Below are 20171 nucleotides of genomic sequence, written 5' to 3' on the forward strand. Positions count from 1 at the left end.
AACGGCGCTTCCTGCAGTAAGTGACTGGGGAACAGTAAAACGAAGGGGGATTGACGGGGACCAGGTGTGCTGAAGATTCAGAGAGAGACGGTTTCAGGGGGTGGTTAACCCCTGGGAGTGTGTGACCAGAGAGAAGGACTTTTGCAGTAACAGGGTCCCCCGGGGGATTGCAGCGAGCGGTCCCAGGGGCGGAGGAGTCTGCAGCTCGACCCTGGCAAAGAGGTGGTGACCTCAAGAAGGACTGGCACACTAGGGGCTTTTCCTGGAAACCGTGGACAGCTGCCCGGCCTGCGAGTGGCCAGCCGGGAGATGTACGCTAAACGCCTTAAGAGCGACCTGGTGGAGCTGTGCAGGCAGAGGGGGCTGCGCGTCGGGAGGTCCACCAAGGAACAGCTGATTGCCCAGCTGGAGGAGAGGGATCGCTTGGATGACCCGATCCCTGTCCCTGAGGGAAGCCGCCCGGCGGACGCAGCGTGGGCCCTGGGGCCTGACCAGGCTGGGAGGGGTCAGACTGCTGCCCAGGACACCCCGAGACCCTTCCTACCTATGCCTGGGGGAGGGGTTGTGGGAAGCCCAGCGAATACCGAGGGCCCCCTGACCCCAGCAGCCAGCAGGGGATCCTCCCAGCGGAGCTCCCCATCCCTGGAGCGGATGCGGCTGGAATGGGAGAGGGAGAGGAAAATGAGGGAGCTGGAGGATCATGAAAAACAACGTCAACATGAGGAGAAACAACGTCAACATGAGCAGGAGGAGAAGGAGAAACAACGTCAACATGAGCAGGAGGAGAAGGAGAGGGAACGTCAGGAGAAGGAGAGGGAGCGTCAGGAGAAGGAGAGGGAACGTCAACATGAGCAGCAGGAGAAGGAGAAACAAAGACAGCATGAACTGGAGCTGGCCAGGCTGAGGAGCAGTGGGGCCCCGGCTGCGGTGAGTGAGGGGGGACCCAAGACTGCAAGGAGCTTTGATAAGTGCTTCCTGGCCCAGCGGAAGGAGGGGGAGGACATAGATAGCTTCCTGACGGCCTTTGAGAATGCCTGCGAGCTGCACAGGGTTGACCCTGCAGACAGGCTCCAGTTCCTCACCCCCTTACTGGACCCCAAAGCCGTGGAGGTTGTCACGGAGTGTGGGGGAGTCCAGGCCCTGCACCCCTCTTCCTGGGATTCACTGAGACTCTCAGCCAGCCAGTAAAACAGAAGGTTTATTGGACAACAGGAACACAGTCCAAAACAGAGCTTGTGGGTACACCCAGGACCCCTCAGTGAAGTCCTTCTGGGGGAGCAGGGAGCTTAGACCCCAGCCCTGGGGTTCCCTGTGTTCCTCCACCCAGCCCCAAACTGAAACTAACCCCCCCCAGCAGGCTCCCTCCTGCAGCCTCTGTCCACATTCCCGGGCAGAGGTGTCACCTCCCCCTCCCCCTCCTGGCTCAGGTGACAGGCTCTCAGGTCTCCCCTCCCCAGGGCACATTCCCAGGTCAACACTCCCCCCTCCCTGCTGCGTCACATCGTCACAGGACCAGCGAGCCCTCCGTGCACGAGGACCTGCCTGGATGACAGCCATGGGGCACGTGGCTGCTCCCAAAGCTGGGGGAGCCGTTCAATTCCCCGCAGGCTACGCCCTGCCTCGGGCAGGGCCACGGGACTCTGGGCTGGGCTGCCCTGCTGGTGCCCGTCATGGTGGTCCTGTGACTCCCAGGGGGCCAGCAGATCCCAGGGGTCACAGACCCACTTTGCCTCGGAGCGTCACACTGTCCCCTTGGTGCGAGGCCCAGGGCCTTCACTTTTCACCAGGGCTCCGCTGGGCGCTGCCCCAAGATGGGGTCCCTGGCTTCAGCACCCTGTTTCTGGCCAGGGCTCTTTCCTCCTCAGTAGGCCCAGGGGCAGTGCCTCCTCCCCACGCAGTCCTGTCCATGGGAACGAGGGGCCAAGAGATCCCGGGAAGGGGCAGGACATTCCCAGAAAGAACAGGAATTAGCCCTTCACCCAGCGGGGGCAGCCTGGGGGTTTCCGGCCACGGCTGAGCCCGGGGCCATGGACTGAAGCGGGCTGTGAAGGAGGCAGCGTGTGTGGCTCCAGTCTGTGAGCTCGGGGCAAATGCAACCCAGGCTGCGGGGGGAGAGGGGTCCCCTTTCCCCCTTGGAACTGGCTCAGCGCACGCCTCACTTGCTCCCCAACCTACTTCACAACACACGCTGGGTGTGGGCCGCTGTCCTGCCCCGGCCCTGGGGCAGGAGGCTGAGCTGGGGCAGGCTGCACCGGGGCTGAGTGGAAGCTGCTGCTTGGCGTTTCTCCTTGATCCCCCTTGGTCATGAGCCCTCCAAGCTGGAGGTGACCCCAGCCCTGCCACCCCCTGGCAGCCATGTGGGTCTGAGGCTGCGGGCAGCTGTGAGCTGTGAGCTGCTCCAGTGGTTTGTTGAGGGATATCCTGTTACCAAAGCGCTATTGTTCCAGGGGACAAAATGTGCCAGGTCATCACAGCCTGATCCTCACCCCTCTCCCCACTCTGCCCAGGGCACCTGCCCTTGCCCGGCTTCCACCCCAGGGATGGCCCCAAAGGAGACCCTGACCACCTCCAGCAGGACAGGGGCGAAGGAGAGAGGCCAGACCCCCACATACATCCCATACATTGCTCAGATCCCCCCACCCCCTGGGGCACAAGCCTTGGTGTGTCCTAGGTGGTCATTGTGTTGGTGACAAACGCCAGGTGCAGCGGGAACAAAGAGAGCTTAAATCACTCTGTGAGCTGCGAGCAAACCCTGCCACCCCCAAACTGGCACCGCCGTGCTGGACTGTGGGGACGACTGGTCTCACTCACCCGGAGCATGGCTACTCCCGTCCGGCCTGACACAGGCCCAGCTCAGCCTGTGGTTCCTGGCCCCATGTTGCTACTAGGAGCTCATCTGAGAGCCCAGGCCAAGTCTGGCTGAGATTTACACTGTGTGGGGACAGGAGGGGCCAACCGGAGGCATGTGATGGATCTGCTAAGCAGGGGCCTACAGCTCCCAGCAGCCGCCTCCCTTCCTCCTGGCCAGGTAGGGTAAAGGCCATGAGCCAGAGAGCGGCTGGCTCTGTTTGGGAAGTGGTGGTAGCCAGGAGCTGCAGGGAAGCTGGATGCAGATCAGATTCCCCAGGGACCGCGTGCAGAGGCTGTGATGGCCGGACATCTCAGCTCGGTGCTGGCCTGTGTGGGGCTTATGGGGGAGCAGCAGTGGCTGGACAATGGGCCAGTGCAGAGGGGCCCCAAGGAGAGACACTAGCTGAGCCTGGAATGGAAACCCACAATCTGATAGAGACTGGACTGGAGAGGGTGCCCCGGGGCAGGGCCTGGAGAGCCCTGACTCTCAACTGGGCTGCCCCAGGGGCCAACCAAGACCTGCCAGCGCTCACTTTGAACTGTAACTGGTTATGCCTCTGTGCCTAGGGTATGTGGAACCTTCCCCTTTGCTGCAGCCCTACGAAATGCCTGTTCCCTGAGCCGTGTGTCTGAGTCTCTGAGAGGTTATTGGGAGCACCAGGCCAGCCCCTGCGAGACCTAGCTCCAGTGGTAGCCTTGGTGGCGTGGTACACCTGGCACGGTACTGGTACCCGCTCCAGTAATTACACCCGGCTTCGGCTCGCCTCGGGGGGGAGCTCAGTCACGTCTGGCTTTGCTGCCCTCACCGCAGCACGGCAGCGAGCAGGAAACGAACCCGGCAGCGAAGATCACAGCTGAGCAAAGCAAAGCTCCTTCCTTCACAAGCAGCACGCCAGGATCTGAGCGCCAGGGTGCTTCTCTGCAGCTGCCCCTGACGGCTTCTGCAGCTCCTTCAGTTAGACCCCCGGCTGCTCCCAGAGCTCCTGGCCCCGGAGAGCCCTGCCAGCCCCGATGTCATCCAGGCAAAGCCTTCCTTTCAGCCATACCGATGGATCAGGACCAGCCCCGCTGGGTCTCCTTGCGAGCTGCACTGCTGTCGGGGGCGCCCTCTGCCCTGCTCGCAGCATCGCTAACCTCACTGCAACCCTCTGCGAGCTCCGATCTCTCTGCACTGCCAGCCCAGGCCAGCCCAGCGCGGTGCCTTGCGGAGGGATACTCATGGCTGCACAGCACTGCACCAGGCCAAGGGCAGCATGACTGAGGTCGTTCTTCAGGCCTCGGTTGAGAGCCATGGCTACTCTCCCATGGTCTGGAGGGAGGGGAAGAAACCTGAGGGCATTGGCAGCAGAGCGGGACGGTTATCTACACCACCTGCAGTTCCCCTACAACTCCACCAAGGTGAGCTTATCCAGAGCCCAGTGGCCATGGCAGGGGCATACCCAGGCTGTCCAAAAGGGTGTGAACCCCAAGTCGTCCCTCCATGGCAGGGCAGCCGCACCGGGGCCTGGTCACAAGAGTCCCCTTGGACCATGGCAATGGAATAGGGACCCCAGGGCCTGGCAAGGTTCTCATAGGAGCAGCCAGGCATGGATCTGCCCAGGGCAAGCGCACGCTGCACTCACACGTCAGCCGTGGGCTGGGGAGCAGCTCAAGCTCCCCAAAGCAGAGCAGTTGTTACACGTCACTCGTGATGGGGGCTTGTCTGAGCACAGAGCCAGTGGCCATGCTGAAATCCTGCCTGATGAAACTCGGTGCCCTAGTTACCGGCCTGGCTGTCTGGCCTGGAGGACGAGTGTGCAATGTATGCAAATCCTGCCAGCGTGAGGTGTGGTTTCATTCTGAAATGGCTGAGTGGGTGGAATAATGCTGCCATATGCTGGGAACAGGTTGGCGTAGGGTGGGAGCCTCATTCCTCACTCACCCTTCTGCTAGTGGGCAGGGGAGCACGGCCATGAAAACAAGGAAGCTGTAAGAAGATTCACAGATTCATAGATATTTAGGTCAGAAGGGACCATTATGGTTATCTAGTCCGACTTCCTGCACAACGCAGGCCACAGAATTTCACCCACCCACTCCTACGAGAAACCTCTCACCTATGTCTGAGCTATTGAAGTCCTCAAATTGTGGTTTAAAGACTTCAAGGAGCAGAGAATCCTCCAACAAGTGACCTGTGCCCCATGCTACAGAGGAAGGTGAAAAACCTCGAGGGCCTCTTCCAATCTGCCCTGGAGGAAAATTCCTTCCCGACCCCAAATATGGCGATCAGCTAAACCCTGAGCATATGGGCAAGATTTACCAGCCAGATACTACAGAAAATTCTTTCCTGGGTAACTCAGATCCCACCCCATCTAACATCCCATCACATGCCATTAGGCCTATTTACCATGAATATCTAATTACCAAAACCATGTTATCCCGTCATACCATCTCCTCCATAAACTTATCGAGTTTAATCTTAAAGCCAGAAGAGGCGGCCAGTCAACAATGAGATGTTTAAACTCAGCTTCATCTACTGTCCCTCCTCAGGCGAGGCAGTCGTCCCCGGCCTCTAGTTCATGAGGAGGAGAGCCTGCTCGGGAGGTGACGAGAACACCAACCTTCCATGATTTCACAAAGGACAAGACCCCTGACTTTGGCTGAATGAAACCCAGGTGATTCTGCTCCCTGATGTTCTGGAGATGTTGAGAGCCCCCTTGTCCCACAGCAGCCTATGCTTTGGACCTGTGTCCTTCTTGGCTGGGTCCTTTACTGGTGAAAAGTGGCAGCGCTGCTCATTGAAAAGGTTTTTAAGAAAGCATCAATTCAGCCTCTGCCCAGGAAGTCATTTCTTGACTGACAGTTTGGACAGTTCTTGCCTGGTGTCACATCTTCTGTTTCAGACCCAGATTGCAGTGAGAAAACTCTCACAGGCATCCCCATGCTGCTGATGTCGGGCACAGACCTGGCTCCAGCACAGAGCCCACACTGGTCAAGCTCAGCTCCTGACAAGAAATGGAGCTCAGGGGTCTGTGCTGGCATGATTAGACCCATGGGCTGTCTCCTGTGTTGTCGAACACAAGGTGCTGCTGACTCACCTGTGGAGTCTGGTGGGGCAAATGGGGCTGCTCCTGTCTGGCTTTGCTCTTGACTCTGATCTCAGCGGTTAGTCATGGGCAATCTCTCCTCTTCCAGTGTGGAGTGCCACAGGAGGGTGTTCTGTAGCCCCCGCCCAGCTGCTGTCTGAGGCCAGCAGGAGGGTTAGGAGGAGGCCTGGGGCACAGTGTTTTCAGGGGCCTGACAGCACCCGATGTGTAGAAAGAATAGTAAATATGGCAGGCGACCAGCGAAATCCTTGCTGATCTTAAACACAAAAAAGAAGCTTACAAGAAGTGGAAGATTGGACAAATGACCAGGGATGAGTATAAAAATATTGCTCGGGCATGCAGGAGTGAAATCAGGAAGGCCAAATCACATCTGGAGTTGCAGCTAGCAAGAGATGTTAAGAGTAACAAGAAGGGTTTCTTCAGGTATGTTGGCAACAAGAAGAAAGTCAAGGAAAGTGTGGGCCCCTTACTGAATGAGGGAGGCAACCTAGTGACAGAAGATGTGGAAAAAGCTAATGTACTCAATAGTTTTTTTGCCTCTGTCTTCACAAACAAGGTCAGCTCCCAGACTACTGCATTGGGCAGCACGTGACTAGCCCTCTGTGGAGAAAGAAGTGGTTCGGGACTATTTAGAAAAGCTGGACGTGCATAAGTCCATGGGGCCAGACGCGTTGCATCCGAGAGTGCTAAAGGAGTTGGCGGATGTGATTGCGGAGCCATTATCCATTATCTTTGAAAACTCATGGCGATCCAGGGAAATCCTGGACAACTGGAAAAAGGCTAATGTAGTGCCCATCTTTAAAAAAGGGAAGAAGGAGGATCCTGGGAACTACAGGCCAGTCAGCCTCACCTCAGTCCCCGGAAAAATCATGGAGCAGGTCCTCAAGGAATCAGTTCTGAAGCACTTAGATGAGAGGAAAGTGATCAGGAACAGTCAGCATGGATTCACCAAGGGCAAGTCATGCCTGACTAATCTAATTGCCTTCTATGATGAGATAACTGGCTCTGTGGATGAGGGGAAAGCGGTGGACGTGTTGTTCCTTGACTTTAGCAAAGCTTTTGACACTGTCTCCCACAGTATTCTTGTCAGCAAGTTAAAGAAGTATGGGCTGGATGAATGGACTATAAGGTGGAGAGAAAGCTGGCTAGATTGTCGGGCTCAACGGGTAGTGATCAATGGCTCCATGTCTAGTTGGCAGCCGGTATCAAGGGGAGTGCCCCAAGGGTCGGTCCTGGGGCCGGTTTTGTTCAATATCTTCATAAATGATCTGGAGGATGGTGTGGATTGCACCCTCAGCAAGTTTGCAGATGACACTAAACTGGGAGGAGAGGTAAATACGCTGGAGGGTAGGGATAGGATACAGAGGGACCTAGACAAATTGGAGGATTGGGCCAAAAGAAATCTGATGAGGTTCAACAAGGATAAGTGCAGAGTCCTGCACTTAGGACGGAAGAATCCAATGCACAGCTACAGACTAGGGACCGAATGGCTAGGCAGCAGTTCTGCAGAAAAGGACCTAGGGGTGACAGTGGACGAGAAGCTGGATATGAGTCAACAGTGTGCCCTTGTTGCCAAGAAGGCCAATGACATTTTGGGCTGCATAAGTAGGGGCATTGCCAGCAGATCGAGGGACGTGATCGTTCCCCTCTATTCGACATTGGTGAGGCCTCATCTGGAGTACTGTGTCCAGTTTTGGGCCCCAACCTACAAGAAGGATGTGGAAAAATTGGAGAGAGTCCAGCGGAGGGCAACAAAAATGATTCGGGAACTGGAACACATGACTTATGAGGAGAGGCTGAGGGAACTGGGATTGTTTAGTCTACAGAAGAGAAGAATGAGGGGGGATTTGATAGCTGCTTTCAGCTTCCTGAAAGGTGGTTCCAAAGAGGATGGATCTAGACTGTTCTCAGTGGTAGCGGATGACAGAACAAGAAGTAATTGTGAGGATGTGACGCAGCAGGGAGGGGGGAGTGTTGACCTGGGAATGTGCCCGGGGGATGGGAGACCTGAGAGCCTGTAACCTGAGCCAGGAGGGGGAGGGGGAGGTGACACCTCTGCTTGGGAACGTGGACAGAGGCTGCAGGAGAGAGCCTGCTGGGGCGGTTTAGTTTTCAGTTTGGGGCTGAGTGGAGGAACGCAGGGAACCCCAGGGCTGGGGTCTAAGCTCCCTGCTCCCCCAGAAGGACTTGACTGAGGGGTCCTGGTTGTACCCACAAGCTCTGTTTTGGACTGTGTTCCTGTTGTCCAATAATCCTGTTTTACTGGCTGGCTGAGAGTCTCAGTGAATCCCAGGAAGAGGGGTGCAGGGCCTGGACTCCCCCACACTCCGTGACAGTAATGGTCTTAAGTTGCAGTGGGGGAGATTTAGGTTGGATATTAGGAAGAACTTGTTCACTAGGAGGGTGGTGAAACACTGGGAGGTGGTGGAATCTCCTTCCTTTGAAGTTTTTAAGATCAGGCTTGACAAAGCCCTGGCAGGGATGATTTAGTTGGGGATTGGTCCTGCTTTGAGCAGAGGGTTGGACTAGATGACCTCCTGAGGTCCCTTCCAACCCTGATATTCTATGATTTTATGATTCTATGAAGGTCTCCATTTTGCCCAACATGGACAGTGCAGTTCAGTGCCGCAGCCCTTGTCCTGTTGAGCTTGGGGCCTGATTGAGGAGCTGGCGGAGGCCCAGCCCAGACAGCACTGGAGGGAGTGGAGGAGCTGGCAGAGGTGACATCAGTCCCTTTGATTGAGGGGTGCATCTGCCATTACTTACTGGGGGGTGATTCGAGGCCCCCAGCAGCGGTGGGATGATCCCATCACCGCTGTAACCCAGTCAGCCTCACACTAGCTGTGCCTGGCCAGGAGGTCGGGACCTTCCCTTTCACGTCCCGACCTTGACACTGTTCTCCAGGCCTGGGGCACCCGAAGATCAGACTATTGCCGTGTGCTCGGCATGGGGCTGCCCCTACAGCCATCCGGAGACTGGTGGTGGTGCAGAACGCGGCACTCGCTTACTGAGCGGGGCCCTTCTCTGGGAGCACATGACCCCATGCTCCGGGATCGGCACTGGCTGCCCATTGGTCTCTGCAGCTCTAAATGGCCTGGGACTGGCCTTACTCAGGGATCCCCTCTGTCCCCAGGCAGGGACTGGGGGGAAAGGTGCTGATCCCCTGGTTATAGGACAGAGGGAGGGGCTGGCAGGCTATTCTCGGTGAGGGTTCTAGGACTCTGGAGCCTGCTCCTCCCTGATCCAAGATAGCCCGAATTCGATGACCTTCCGGGCATGCTGCAAAACACTTTGCTTTGCCAGGGACGGGAGAGGGCAGGTTCTGTGCGTGTTTGTGAGCATGGAGTTCTCTCTTGGCTTTGATGGCTGCTGAGTGAATGTTTTACTTAGATCCATAAGTGATGTCACCAGGAGCTGATCCTTTGTTACTGGCAGTTTCAATAAGTGTTTGGGAATCTCGATATTTTGCCTGGGCATCTTTTATTATTGTTTAAATTTACATCACTAAAGACAACACTTCTCATTTCAGAGTCTCACCTGGGTGGGGACCGATACCAGGAACTGGCTTCCCACACAAGGAAATAAACCAGGGTTGGACTGTGCCAAACGAATCTAGGTCACTGAGCCACCTCCCCCCTCGTGACCCAGCCCCCACCAGGTTAGTGTTTGAATATGGGCCCGGCTCAGCACTGGGCACTCAGACCCGGCTCCCAGCAGCACCATGAAGGCAGGGGGCATCTTCCTCCTCCTGGGGCTCCTGGCCCTCTGGGTTGAGCCACCACCTGCACCTGCAAGTTTCCAGGTGCAGTCACTGCTCACAGGCCGTGCAGGGCTGATATGAAGGTCTAGTCCTCAGCGTCAGGCCCTCTCCGGGGAGCCCTGCCCTGCATGCCAGCACTGGCCAGGTCTAACCGATCCCACCTCTCCCAGGTCCCAGACGTCAGTGTTTCTGCCAAAGCTGGCAGGGGTGTTTCTCTCCTGGCCAGGACCCTCATGCCTGCTTGGGTCGAGCTCTGTCCCAGCCAGGTTCTATCCTGCCCGGAGTGTCCTCCGGAGTATCCTCACCCAGGTCATTGCCTTCCCATAGCTGTCGTTCTCCACACTGCATATGTAACTCACACACCTCCTGGGTGTAGGGTTCTGTCCCATCTAGCGGGATGATTAGAGAGAGAGATTAATGAGTCTGCTCTACAGCCTTAGCTAATGGCCCTGTGGCTTTTAGATCATGAGTAGAGGCTCATGCACTAAGCTCCAGAGGCCCCAAGTGTGATCCTGTTCGCCGACAGCTAGAGTCTGTCGGTGTTCCACATCGGATTAATATCTCCAGCCTGGGCTCAGAGCTAATCCCCTCCGTAGGTGAACTCAGTTTAACAGCTCTTCTCTGCACCGTCTCCTGCCTTGGGCACGGCTTCAGTACCACGCCTGGTGTGGCATACAACACACTGTGGAGGATGTTTGCACTGGCCCACGCTGCGGCAGTGCACTGAGGAGACTCCAGCAGGGCTGAGCAGCGCAGGGAGTGTGACGCCCTGGTACCAGCAGGGCAGACAGCCTGTACCATGTCACCACGCCTTCGTTACACCGTGTCGTCTGCTACCCAGAATCCTCTTGTCCTTCTCAGCCCTGCTGCACAATGTGCCCCATCTCCATGCCCTGCTCACAAGAACCCTGGGCTCCCCAGCTCACCTCCCCATCAGCCTCACTTTGCACCACGCTGTCTCCCCACAGGGCGCTCTGGGACTTGGACCTCCCTATTACTCCAGGTTCCTTTGAGGGAATTTCCCAAACCAGGCTCCTCCCTCCGCTCTGCATCACCCTGGCTGGTGTGGGCAGGTCGGACCGGTCCCCTCAGGTGACCAGGCCTCCGGCCCTGCAGGACTGCTCTGGACCCGCCTGGCTGGTTTCTCAGGGAGGGCGGCTCTGGGCCCGTGTCAGGCTCTGGCAGTTCACAAGGGCAGCAGCACAAGCCCAGTGTGTCCACGGCTGATCCCCCGTTGCTCTGGGCCATGGCCATTTCCTCGTTCCCCTGGGCAGGGTTCCCCGTGTTGGGAAATGGAAGGGATGGGGGCTGGGCCATGGCACCACAGTCCCTCTGGTCAGTCCCTGCTGGAAGACGCAGCCAGGCTGCAGGGCAGGGGCAGCTGAGCAGTAGCCAGGGGTCCAATGGGCGCTGCTGGGAATCGAATCCACCGCGGGGACTTTTTCCAGAGCCGGTCCCGTCTCCTGGGCCCCAAGGGGGCTGGCGGAACCAGCTACTGGGGACACAACGGGGAAAGGGCCGTGACCTGGCTCCCAGCCCATGTCTGGGCTTAAAGGGTGACGCGCACTCCCCCGTGGGCCAAGCTGTCTGTACCCCTGGGGCCAGGAAGGAATTACACATGCGCACCCCCAGAGCCACTGGCAGGAGCCAGGGATTTCCCTTCCCTTGGGCACTGAGTAGGGTCTGTCCCCTAGGATGGGGCGGGCATGTGCCCCCATCAGTCTCTGAGACTGCAGCCAACGGGACTTTTGGGCCTGGACCTCCCTGTTTCTCCAGGCTCCCTTCAAGGGGGTTTCCCAAACCCCAGGATCCGGCTTGTTTCCTCGTTCCACCTGGGGGAACTGATTTATTGTCAGACAGCACGTGCTGGGAGCTGGAGCATGGCAGGAGCCGAGAGGTCACTGCAGGCACCTCCTCCCCTTCTGACCCGGCCCCACCGGGTTTAAATCCCAGCCCGGCTCAGGGCTGGACACTGGACCTGGCTCCCGGCAGCACCATGAAGTCAGGGGCCATCGTCCTCCTCCTGGGGCTCCTGGCCCTCTGGGCCCAGCTGCCGCCTGCGGCTGGGGGTAAGTGCAGGCAGCAGGCAGTGGAAGGAGAAGGGACCAGGGGATGGAGGGAGAAACCCAGCTCAGAATGGCTTTGCTCTGCCTTTCAGACACTTCTCTCTCTGCTCTGCCCTCAGACCTTTGTAGACTCCCTGCTGACTCCGGGTCCTGTTATGCCATGATCCCTCGCTGGTTCTACAATTGACAGGCCAAGAAGTGTGAGAAATTCACATATAGAGGTTGTGATGGGAACGACAACAACTTTGAGACTCAATCAGGATGTCTCAGGAAGTGCGGAGGGCACGGTGAGGCTCAGGGCTGGGGGCTGGGCCACCCCTAGTCCTGCAGGACAGTTTGGGAAGATGGCCGGGCCACTGGGGCTGATCTCCACTCCCTGACCTGAGGGCCCTGAGCTCTCGCATGCTGAGGGCCCCTACACCTGCTAACTCAGGTCCAGCCCTGCTTTGGACAGGCCACAGATGGGAATGGGGGCGGGATATTCTAAACACAAGCGGTCGGCACAAACCTGTCCGACCCCGTGCCCTGTTCCAGCCTGTGACAGAGGGCTGCCCGTAGGCCAGGGTACCTCCCTCTCCCACTGGGAGATACGAGGAGAAATCAGTTACTGACTGACCATGGCCTGAATGATCCAATGACCTCAGGGGCTCGGGGTCTTTGCTGAAGCAGGAAGAGGGTATTGGTCATTTCTGGGATGAAATGTTTCCGCAGTGAAGGAGTGAGTCTCTTCAAGGCTCATCCCGATCTCTCTCGGGTTTCACACTCACGTCCCTAGGGACTGCAGTGGAGTCACCCCGTTTACACTGAACTCTGCAGTCACAGAGCTGCTGAGTGCAGGGAGGTTCTCAGACCCGGGATCCGGGTTGTTTCCTCGTTCCTTCCGGGGGGACTGATTTAGTGTCAGACAGTGCGTGCCTGGCGCTGGTTCGTGGCAGGAGCCGAGAGGTCACTGTGAGCCACCTCCCCCCATCCTGACCAGGCCCCACCTGGGCCATTGTTTAAATCCCAGCCTGGCTCAGCTGGGCAGGGCACTCAGACCAAGCTCCCCGCAGCACCATGAAGACAGGGGCCATCTTCCTTTCCAGGGACTCTCAGACTTCCAGACGTCCATTTCCGGGTCCACGTGCAATCCTTTGTGCCATTCCTCTAGCGCTGGGAGGGGCAATGCCAGCTCTGCAGGGGCAGGAGGGACTCTTCCATCCTCTGGAACACCCTTGCCCCAGGGTGCTGAGTCTCTGCTGAAGCTGGACACGGATATTTTTCCCTGATGATTTCTCACTTTGGGTGGTAAAGGCCACATCACATTGCACAGAGACGCCCATAGGACAAGCCTCTGCTCCTGCGCCCTCATGCCTACCCTCTTCATCTGGGTGTGGGGGAGACAGATCCTTGGCAGAAGTCCCTGCTTCTGAGTCCCTTATCTCTCTGTCCTGTGTCCGCAGAGATCTGCAGCCTCCCCACTGAAGTGGGCCCCTGTACTGCTGCCATTCCTCGCTGGGTCTACAACTGGCACTCTAAGAAGTGTGAAGAATTCTCTTCCGGTGGCTGCAATGGGAACAAGAACAACTTTGAGACTAAAGTAGATTGTCTCCAGGCCTGTGCAGGCCAGGGTAAGACCCATGACAACCTGGACAGGTGCTGCTCCTTATACAGTGCAATGCTGGGAACACACCAGGGCCCCCAGGCTGCTCTCCAGTAAATGGGGCCCCTCGTGTATGCTCCCTACCTATTCCGACGGTGCCTGGGTGTAGTCTCGGTGTGTTTCAGGGCTGCTGCAGTTGGTATGGAGCATAGAATCATAGGACTGGAAGGGACTTTGAGGGCTCATCTAGTCCAGTCCCCTGCACTCATGGGAGGACTAAGTATTATCTAGACGTGGAATATGCACTGTACACGGACAGCGCGTGCATATCTGATGCGTGGAGACGGTGAATGTGTGTGTACCTGTGGTGGAAAGGGAAGCCCTCACTGAAAATGCCAAGGTCAGGACAGGCTGAAAAAAAAAGACAGATCCTCCCAAAACTGGAGGTTAACACTGAAGTCAGATTCACCAACCAGTCACAAACTGTGCTCCTGATCCCCCACACTGGTTACCAGGAAGCTAGAAAAGAAATCACACAGCCCCCTTATTGCATTCCAATTCCCTGGCTCCCAATCAGCAGCTCGGTGCAGTAAGGTGAGGAGTTATTTGAAAACTCTTCTCACTCTACAAAATGTTCTTCTGAACCCCAAAGGGCCAGTCACATTGCCAGGTGAATATTAGGTTGGATCTTACCCAAAATACCAAACTGCCAGCCAATCCTTTAGCATCTAAAACTAAAGGTTTATTAGAAAAGAAAAGAACAAGAGAGCTGTTAAATGGTCAAAACAATCAGGTCCATACATATGACTTCAGAGTCCATATATCAGGTTTTTAGCAGCATTGGTGAGTTTGCTGACTTGTAGAGTCCCTCTGGAACACATCCACAGCTTGGATGGGTTATTCAGTCCTTTGTTCAGAGCTTCAGTTTGTAGAGAAGTTACTCCAGAGGTGAGAAGCAGGATTGAAGACAAAAATGGAGACGATGCAGCTGCCATTTTATATTCTTTGTCTTGTGGCTTGTAGATCCTGTGTCCCAAACACAAACCTACAAGCACATGGGCATGGAAAAGCAATTGCAGGCCCCTGTCCACAGACTCGTCCCTACATGTCCTGCTGACTCATAGGTGTAACCCCTGCCATCCCTCCGTGGGTTCATTGTGTAGCTGGCTGGATAGTGCTGATGCCAATCTGTCTGGGGGTGTCACCCAGAAACACAGCACAAGTTTGAAATACAAATATACCGCACATATTTATAACTCACAATACAAATAGGATCCATACATATAAACATGATTATCATATTTAGCCAATCATAACTTTTCCACTGATACCTTACAGGGCATATCTTGTACGATTCATTGCAATTTTGTAACACTGGTATCAATAACATTATAAATGGTCACGGCTAGTCCATACAGCATCACACACTGCATACATGGCCCATCTCTCACCGTCCCATAGCTGCAGACTAAAGGGAGCCCATCCCGTCCTGTCCTCCCACCTGCCCCCACCCTCCAGAGCTGGAAGAGTCTCAGTTCCTTTCTGCCTGCAGCTCTAGCCGTGCGAGTGACTAGCCAAGGAGATGGAAATATACCTGCTGGGTGTGTAAGGCACCCGGGGTCAATGCACCTTGATGCCAGGGGCAGCTGAGGGTCAGCTCTGAGTCCTCAGCACTGAGCCGGGCTGGAATTTAAACCATCTGCAAGGCAGGACTGGTTAAGGAGTGGGGGAGGTGCCTCACAGTGCCATGGTACAAGGGCTCTGACGGCTTTGTCCTATTTCCCAGGGTCTCCCTAACTCCCATCTGCCAGGACCCGGACTCCTCAGGGGACGAGCTGCCTCAGCCGCACTGGGGTCAATTGCCAAAGATCGGACTAGCAGGAAGACAAAGCCCCGACCCCCAGGGACTCTCCCCCATCCCCGGGTGCTCTTGCCAGGAGAACAGGTCGTGGCTTCCTGGGATTTCTTCTCTTCCTCAATAAACAATTCCTGACATCCCAGCACCTCGGCCTCTGCCTCCGTTCTCCAGGTCAGGCCTCTCTCAGCCTGGGCAGCCCCCACCACCCACCCTGCCCCTCTGGGCCTATCAAACTGGATCCAAGGCAGCTGCTTCTGTTCAGGGCTGCAATCCAGAGACTGAGAGATGCTGAGTTGCCTGGTGGGAAACTTTCCCAGTAACCACAGACAAGCTCTGGGATGTGCCTGGGGAGCTCTGGGAGCAGCCACATGGAGCAGACCAGTCTTTACACTAGTGCCCAGGTTTTCACAATTGTGCAGGTTTTTTGCCTAATTTGGCCTGTGCAGCTGCACACCTGGCTGCCTAGTGCAAGTCACCCATTTGCACACACAGTCACGTGCACTGGGCTCCCAAATGCACTTGCATATTTATGTACAAGCAGCTCTGGGAACGTGTCCCAGTGCCTGCTCGGTCTGAGGCTCTTTGTGAAGCGGCTGCCTCTGGGGGAGGTCTGGATCTCCCACCATTCCCGCCTTTATTTGGCTGCCTCTGTGTGGCTGTTTTAATGAAACCCTGGGGAGGGCTGGGTCCGGCGGGCAGGCTCCCCAGGGATCTCGAAACGCTCACATGCCTTGGGGCACTCAAACCACCAAAGAACAAGTAGAATTCCTGGCAGATGAGTCCCGGCACACGAAAGCAGTGGCAGAAAGACAAGGTTCTGTGGCTCCCATCTACACTCGCACCCTGCTCAGGTGTCTTCTCCCTAACACTGCCATCTTCCCCCCCTCCTTCTCTGGCATTTTGCTTTGGCCTTTGGCCTTTCACGCGTCGGGGGGTGACCTGACTGGGCTCGGGGGATAGAATGTGCTGGGCACAGGAAGGGGTGAGGGTTCATATTAGTGCAGATCTAATTTGCCACTAGAAATTGTACTGCAGGGACTAATTTGGGGCCCACTCCTGCAAATACCTCTGTGTTTGGCTTTTGGCCCATGACTAGTGTGATGAAGTGGGACTGTTCTTAATGTTTCCTCTGAATAGTGTGGGGGTGCCTGAGTTTCCCCTAGGCAGTTCTTAAGTATCTAGGTGGTGGGGTAAGGGGGTATGATCGTTGCAGAGCCCTAGAGGGCAGGTGTGTGCAGGGGTCTGGACACAGAGAATGGCCGACACCCTGTTTCCTGGCAACTGATGGCCTGGGCCCTTCCCCCCTGCGAGGTGAGAGCTAAAGGGCTGGAGAACAAAGGAATCCGGTGACCTCCTGGCCCGGAAAGGGACAACGCCCAGAGGAGGAGGGGCTGGAGGGGAAGGCAGTTTGGGGCTGGCGGGGGACATGGAGTGAAGTGCAGACATGGTTGTCTGGCTCACTGCCCCCCAAAATAGACCCAGCTGAGAGGTCCTGTTCTCTGCACCTACAAGCTCTGTTTTAGACCATGTTCCTGTCGTCTAATAAACCTCTGTTTTACTGGCTGGCTGAGAGTCACGTCTGACTGCGAAGTTGGGGGGTAGGACCCTCTGGCTTCCCCAGGACGCTGCCTGGGCGGACTCGCTGGGGGAAGCGCACGGAGGGGCAGAGGAGGCTGAATGCTCCGAGGTCAGACCCAGGAAGGTGGAAGCTGGGTGAGCTGTGTGTCCTGCAGACAGGCTGCTCCCAGAAAGGAGACTTCCCCAGAGTCCTGCCTGGCTTCATGGGGAGCAGTTCCAGAGCATCGCCCAGGGACTCCGTGACAAGTCCCATTGAAGTTAAGCATCTGAGTATGTGCAGGATCAGTGTGTTCCTCTGTGTTCCTGGACACTAACTGAGGAACTAGTGAAAAGGGCGTCCTATGGTACCCTGAAATTAGGCCCAATAGAGAAGAGAAGCTCCTGTCTGGGAGGGCAAGGGGAGAGCACAGGCCAGGGACACAGGCTTACCACACAACAGAACCACTAACCCAGGAACCTATCCTTGCAACAAAGCCCGTTGCCAACTGTGCCCACATATCTATTCAGGGGACACCATCACAGGGCCTAATAACATCAGCCACACTATCAGAGGCTCGTTCACCTGCACATCCACCAATGTGATATATGCCATCATGTGCCAGCAATGCCCCTCTGCCATGTACATTGGTCAAACTGGACAGTCTCTACATAAAAGAATAAATGGACACAAATCAGACGTCAAGAATTATAACATTCATAAACCAGTCGGAGAACACTTCAATCTCTCTGGTCATGCGATTACAGACATGAAAGTTGCTATATTACAACAAAAAAACTTCAAATCCAGACTCCAGCGAGAAACTGTTGACTTGGAATTCATTTGCAGATTGGATACAATTAACTTAGGCTTGAATAGAGACTGGGAGTGGCTAAGTCATTATGCAAGGTAACCTATTTCCCCTTGTTTTTTCCTACCCCCCCACCCTCCTCAGACGTTCTTGTTAAACCCTGGATTTGTGCTGGAAATGGCCCACCTTGATTATCATACACATTGTAAGAAGAGTTGTCACTTTAGATAAGCTATTACCAGCAGGAGAGTGGGGTGGGAGGAGGTATTTTTTCATGCTTTGTGTGTATATAAAAAGATCTTCTACACTTTCCACAGTATGCATCTGATGAAGTGAGCTGTAGCTCACGAAAGCTTATGCTCAAATAAATTGGTTAGTCTCTAAGGTGCCACAAGTACTCCTTTTCTATTTACTAAGTGCTGTACTGGTGAGTCCTCAGAGTCCCCAGGAGGTAGGTCCCCCCCATTCCACCCCTGGGGAAACCTACACACAGATAGACAATGTCTTACCCAAGCCAAACAGTTACACATGGCAGAGCTGAGGTTACAAACATAGCAGAGCACAGAGGGAATATACCCAGACCCAACCCACTAGGCCATCCTGGCTCTCTTTTTGCATGTTTCGTAAAGACATGACCTAGTCACACACTGTTAACCCTGGATTCGGGTGCCAAGTGTAAACAGCCTGTTTGCTCGCTCCACAATCCTTTCTCAGTAGCCTGCCAGGAATGGAGCTCAGTTTTTATGTGCACAGCTGGGTAACGGAGTCATACGTATGGTTTCCAACACGTTACCTCAAGTCTACACCGTCCCTAGGAGAATGGAGCGGCAGAGGCCCGTCCAAGCTGCCCAAACCAGGGCTATGATTGCTCTTAGCCAGAACGTCTGGCTGACCTCGGGACAGGGGGAGCCACATCAGAAGGGGAATTTATGAGTAAATGAGTTTTCCTTCAGCTCGGAATTCCGGCTGCCAGAGGAAGACACTGGCCCCAGGCCCAGACTGAAGGTGTCCGGAGGGAATGGCTCTGGGTGCACCATGCGATGGGACAGGTATCTGAGAAGAACTGGCCTGAACCTGGAACACTGCTAGGAGTGGAGAACATCAGTGCCAGGGGCTGGCTAACCCATCAGGAAAGATTTAATAAGAAAGAAAATATATCTCAAGAAAAAATGACCTGAAAGCTGAATCAAAGTGCTCAGACACTAGGGTGACGAGCTTAGAGTAAGAGCCTAGAGAGAGAACCCCAACGTCCCCTTGCACCCTACTCAAGCCAGGGAGCGAAGATCCCTGAACATTGATTTCCTTCACCCAGAGAGAGTGATCCCTGAGCAGTAACCTTGTCATTCGAGGAGGCAGCATGTTCCCAGGCAATCAGTAGTAAAAGAAAAGGGAAAGCTGGAAAACATCAAACAGGAAAGAGAGGCTCTTGTTGCCAGGAATGTATTTGCTGGCTGATCTGATATCAGAAGGTTTCCATGTCCGGGTCAGTGAGGTCTGAGGACACTCTCCTTAATACTCTGAACCCTCAGACCCATCATCAGCCTCACCAAAGTCGTCACCCCCTTCAGAGCCACCATCCTGCAGGAAAGAATCGACATCTCCTGTGTCAAAGTCATCATCCACATAAGCGCGAGTATCCCTCACATTAGAATCATCATCATCATCATCATCATCTCCCCCGTCAAAGTCACCGTCCCTCACATCATCATCATCATCATCATCTCCCCCGTCAAAGTCACCGTCCCTCACAACATCATCATCATCATCTGCCCTGTCAGAGTCACTGTCACTCACATTATAATCATCATCATCTCCCCCGTCAAAGTCATCAACCCCAGCAACGTCACCGTCTCTCACATTAGCATCATCATCTCCCCCATCAGAGCCACCATCCCGCAGGTAAGAATCGACATCTCCCGCGTCAAAGTCATCAGCCCCATCAGAGCGAGTATCCCTCACATTAGAATCATCATCTCCTCCATCAACGTCATCAGCCTCGGTAAAGTCACCGTCCCTCACATTATCATCATCATCTCCCCCGTCAAAGTTACCATCCCCGTCAGAGCCACCATCCTGCAGGTCAGAATCATCATCTCCCCCATCAAAGTCATCATCCCCGTCAGAGTCACCATCCTGCAGGTCAGAATCATCATCTGCTCTCCCACCATACACAGGTCTTTCATCAGATTCAGGTTCTCCACTGGATCTAGGTTTTACAACAGACACGGGGTTTTCGCCGGATAGAGGTTCTGCACTAGACACCGGTTTTCCATTAGACTCAGGTTCTGCTCCAGGCACCGGTTTTGTTGCCCCCAACACAAGTTTTTCCTTCAGCTCATCTTCTTCTGATATGTGTTTTCCTGGGTCATCGCCATGGAGAGGAGAAGCTGTGCCAGGGATCCCTGAAAATGGGAGAGAAAACAGGAGAGTCAGAGACCCAAATATGCCTCAGTCACATATGGCTACTGCCAATCCACCCTATGCACTTTCTTCACGCTGCAGCAACCTGTCCACAGGATATGAGCATTGCCCCTTACCTTGGATAGTCCCTATGTAGTTGTACATATGATACCTGATTCTGTTCTATTCAGGTTCTTATACTGCAC

General features: G+C 55.3%; 1 protein-coding gene and 1 long non-coding RNA gene across 2 annotated transcripts; both read left to right on the forward strand.

Moving 5' to 3' along the window:
• Positions 1-233: 233 nt before the first annotated feature.
• LOC141997316 (uncharacterized) lies at positions 234-8633 on the forward strand. The gene is made up of 2 exons (XM_074969626.1): positions 234-927; positions 8521-8633. Exons 1-2 carry the CDS (start codon positions 310-312, stop codon positions 8590-8592), a joined length of 690 nt encoding a protein of 229 aa, XP_074825727.1. The 5' UTR covers positions 234-309; the 3' UTR covers positions 8593-8633.
• Positions 8634-9514: 881 nt separating this feature from the next.
• LOC141997320 (uncharacterized) lies at positions 9515-15224 on the forward strand. Its single transcript, XR_012641710.1, has 4 exons — positions 9515-9591; positions 11879-12046; positions 13202-13369; positions 15128-15224. It is a non-coding gene; the product is annotated as an uncharacterized LOC141997320 (long non-coding RNA).
• The last annotated feature ends 4947 nt before the right edge of the window (positions 15225-20171 follow it).

The sequence above is a fragment of the Natator depressus genome, chromosome 13 (genome assembly GCF_965152275.1).
Source record: "Natator depressus isolate rNatDep1 chromosome 13, rNatDep2.hap1, whole genome shotgun sequence".
Lineage (NCBI taxonomy): Eukaryota > Metazoa > Chordata > Testudines > Cheloniidae > Natator > Natator depressus.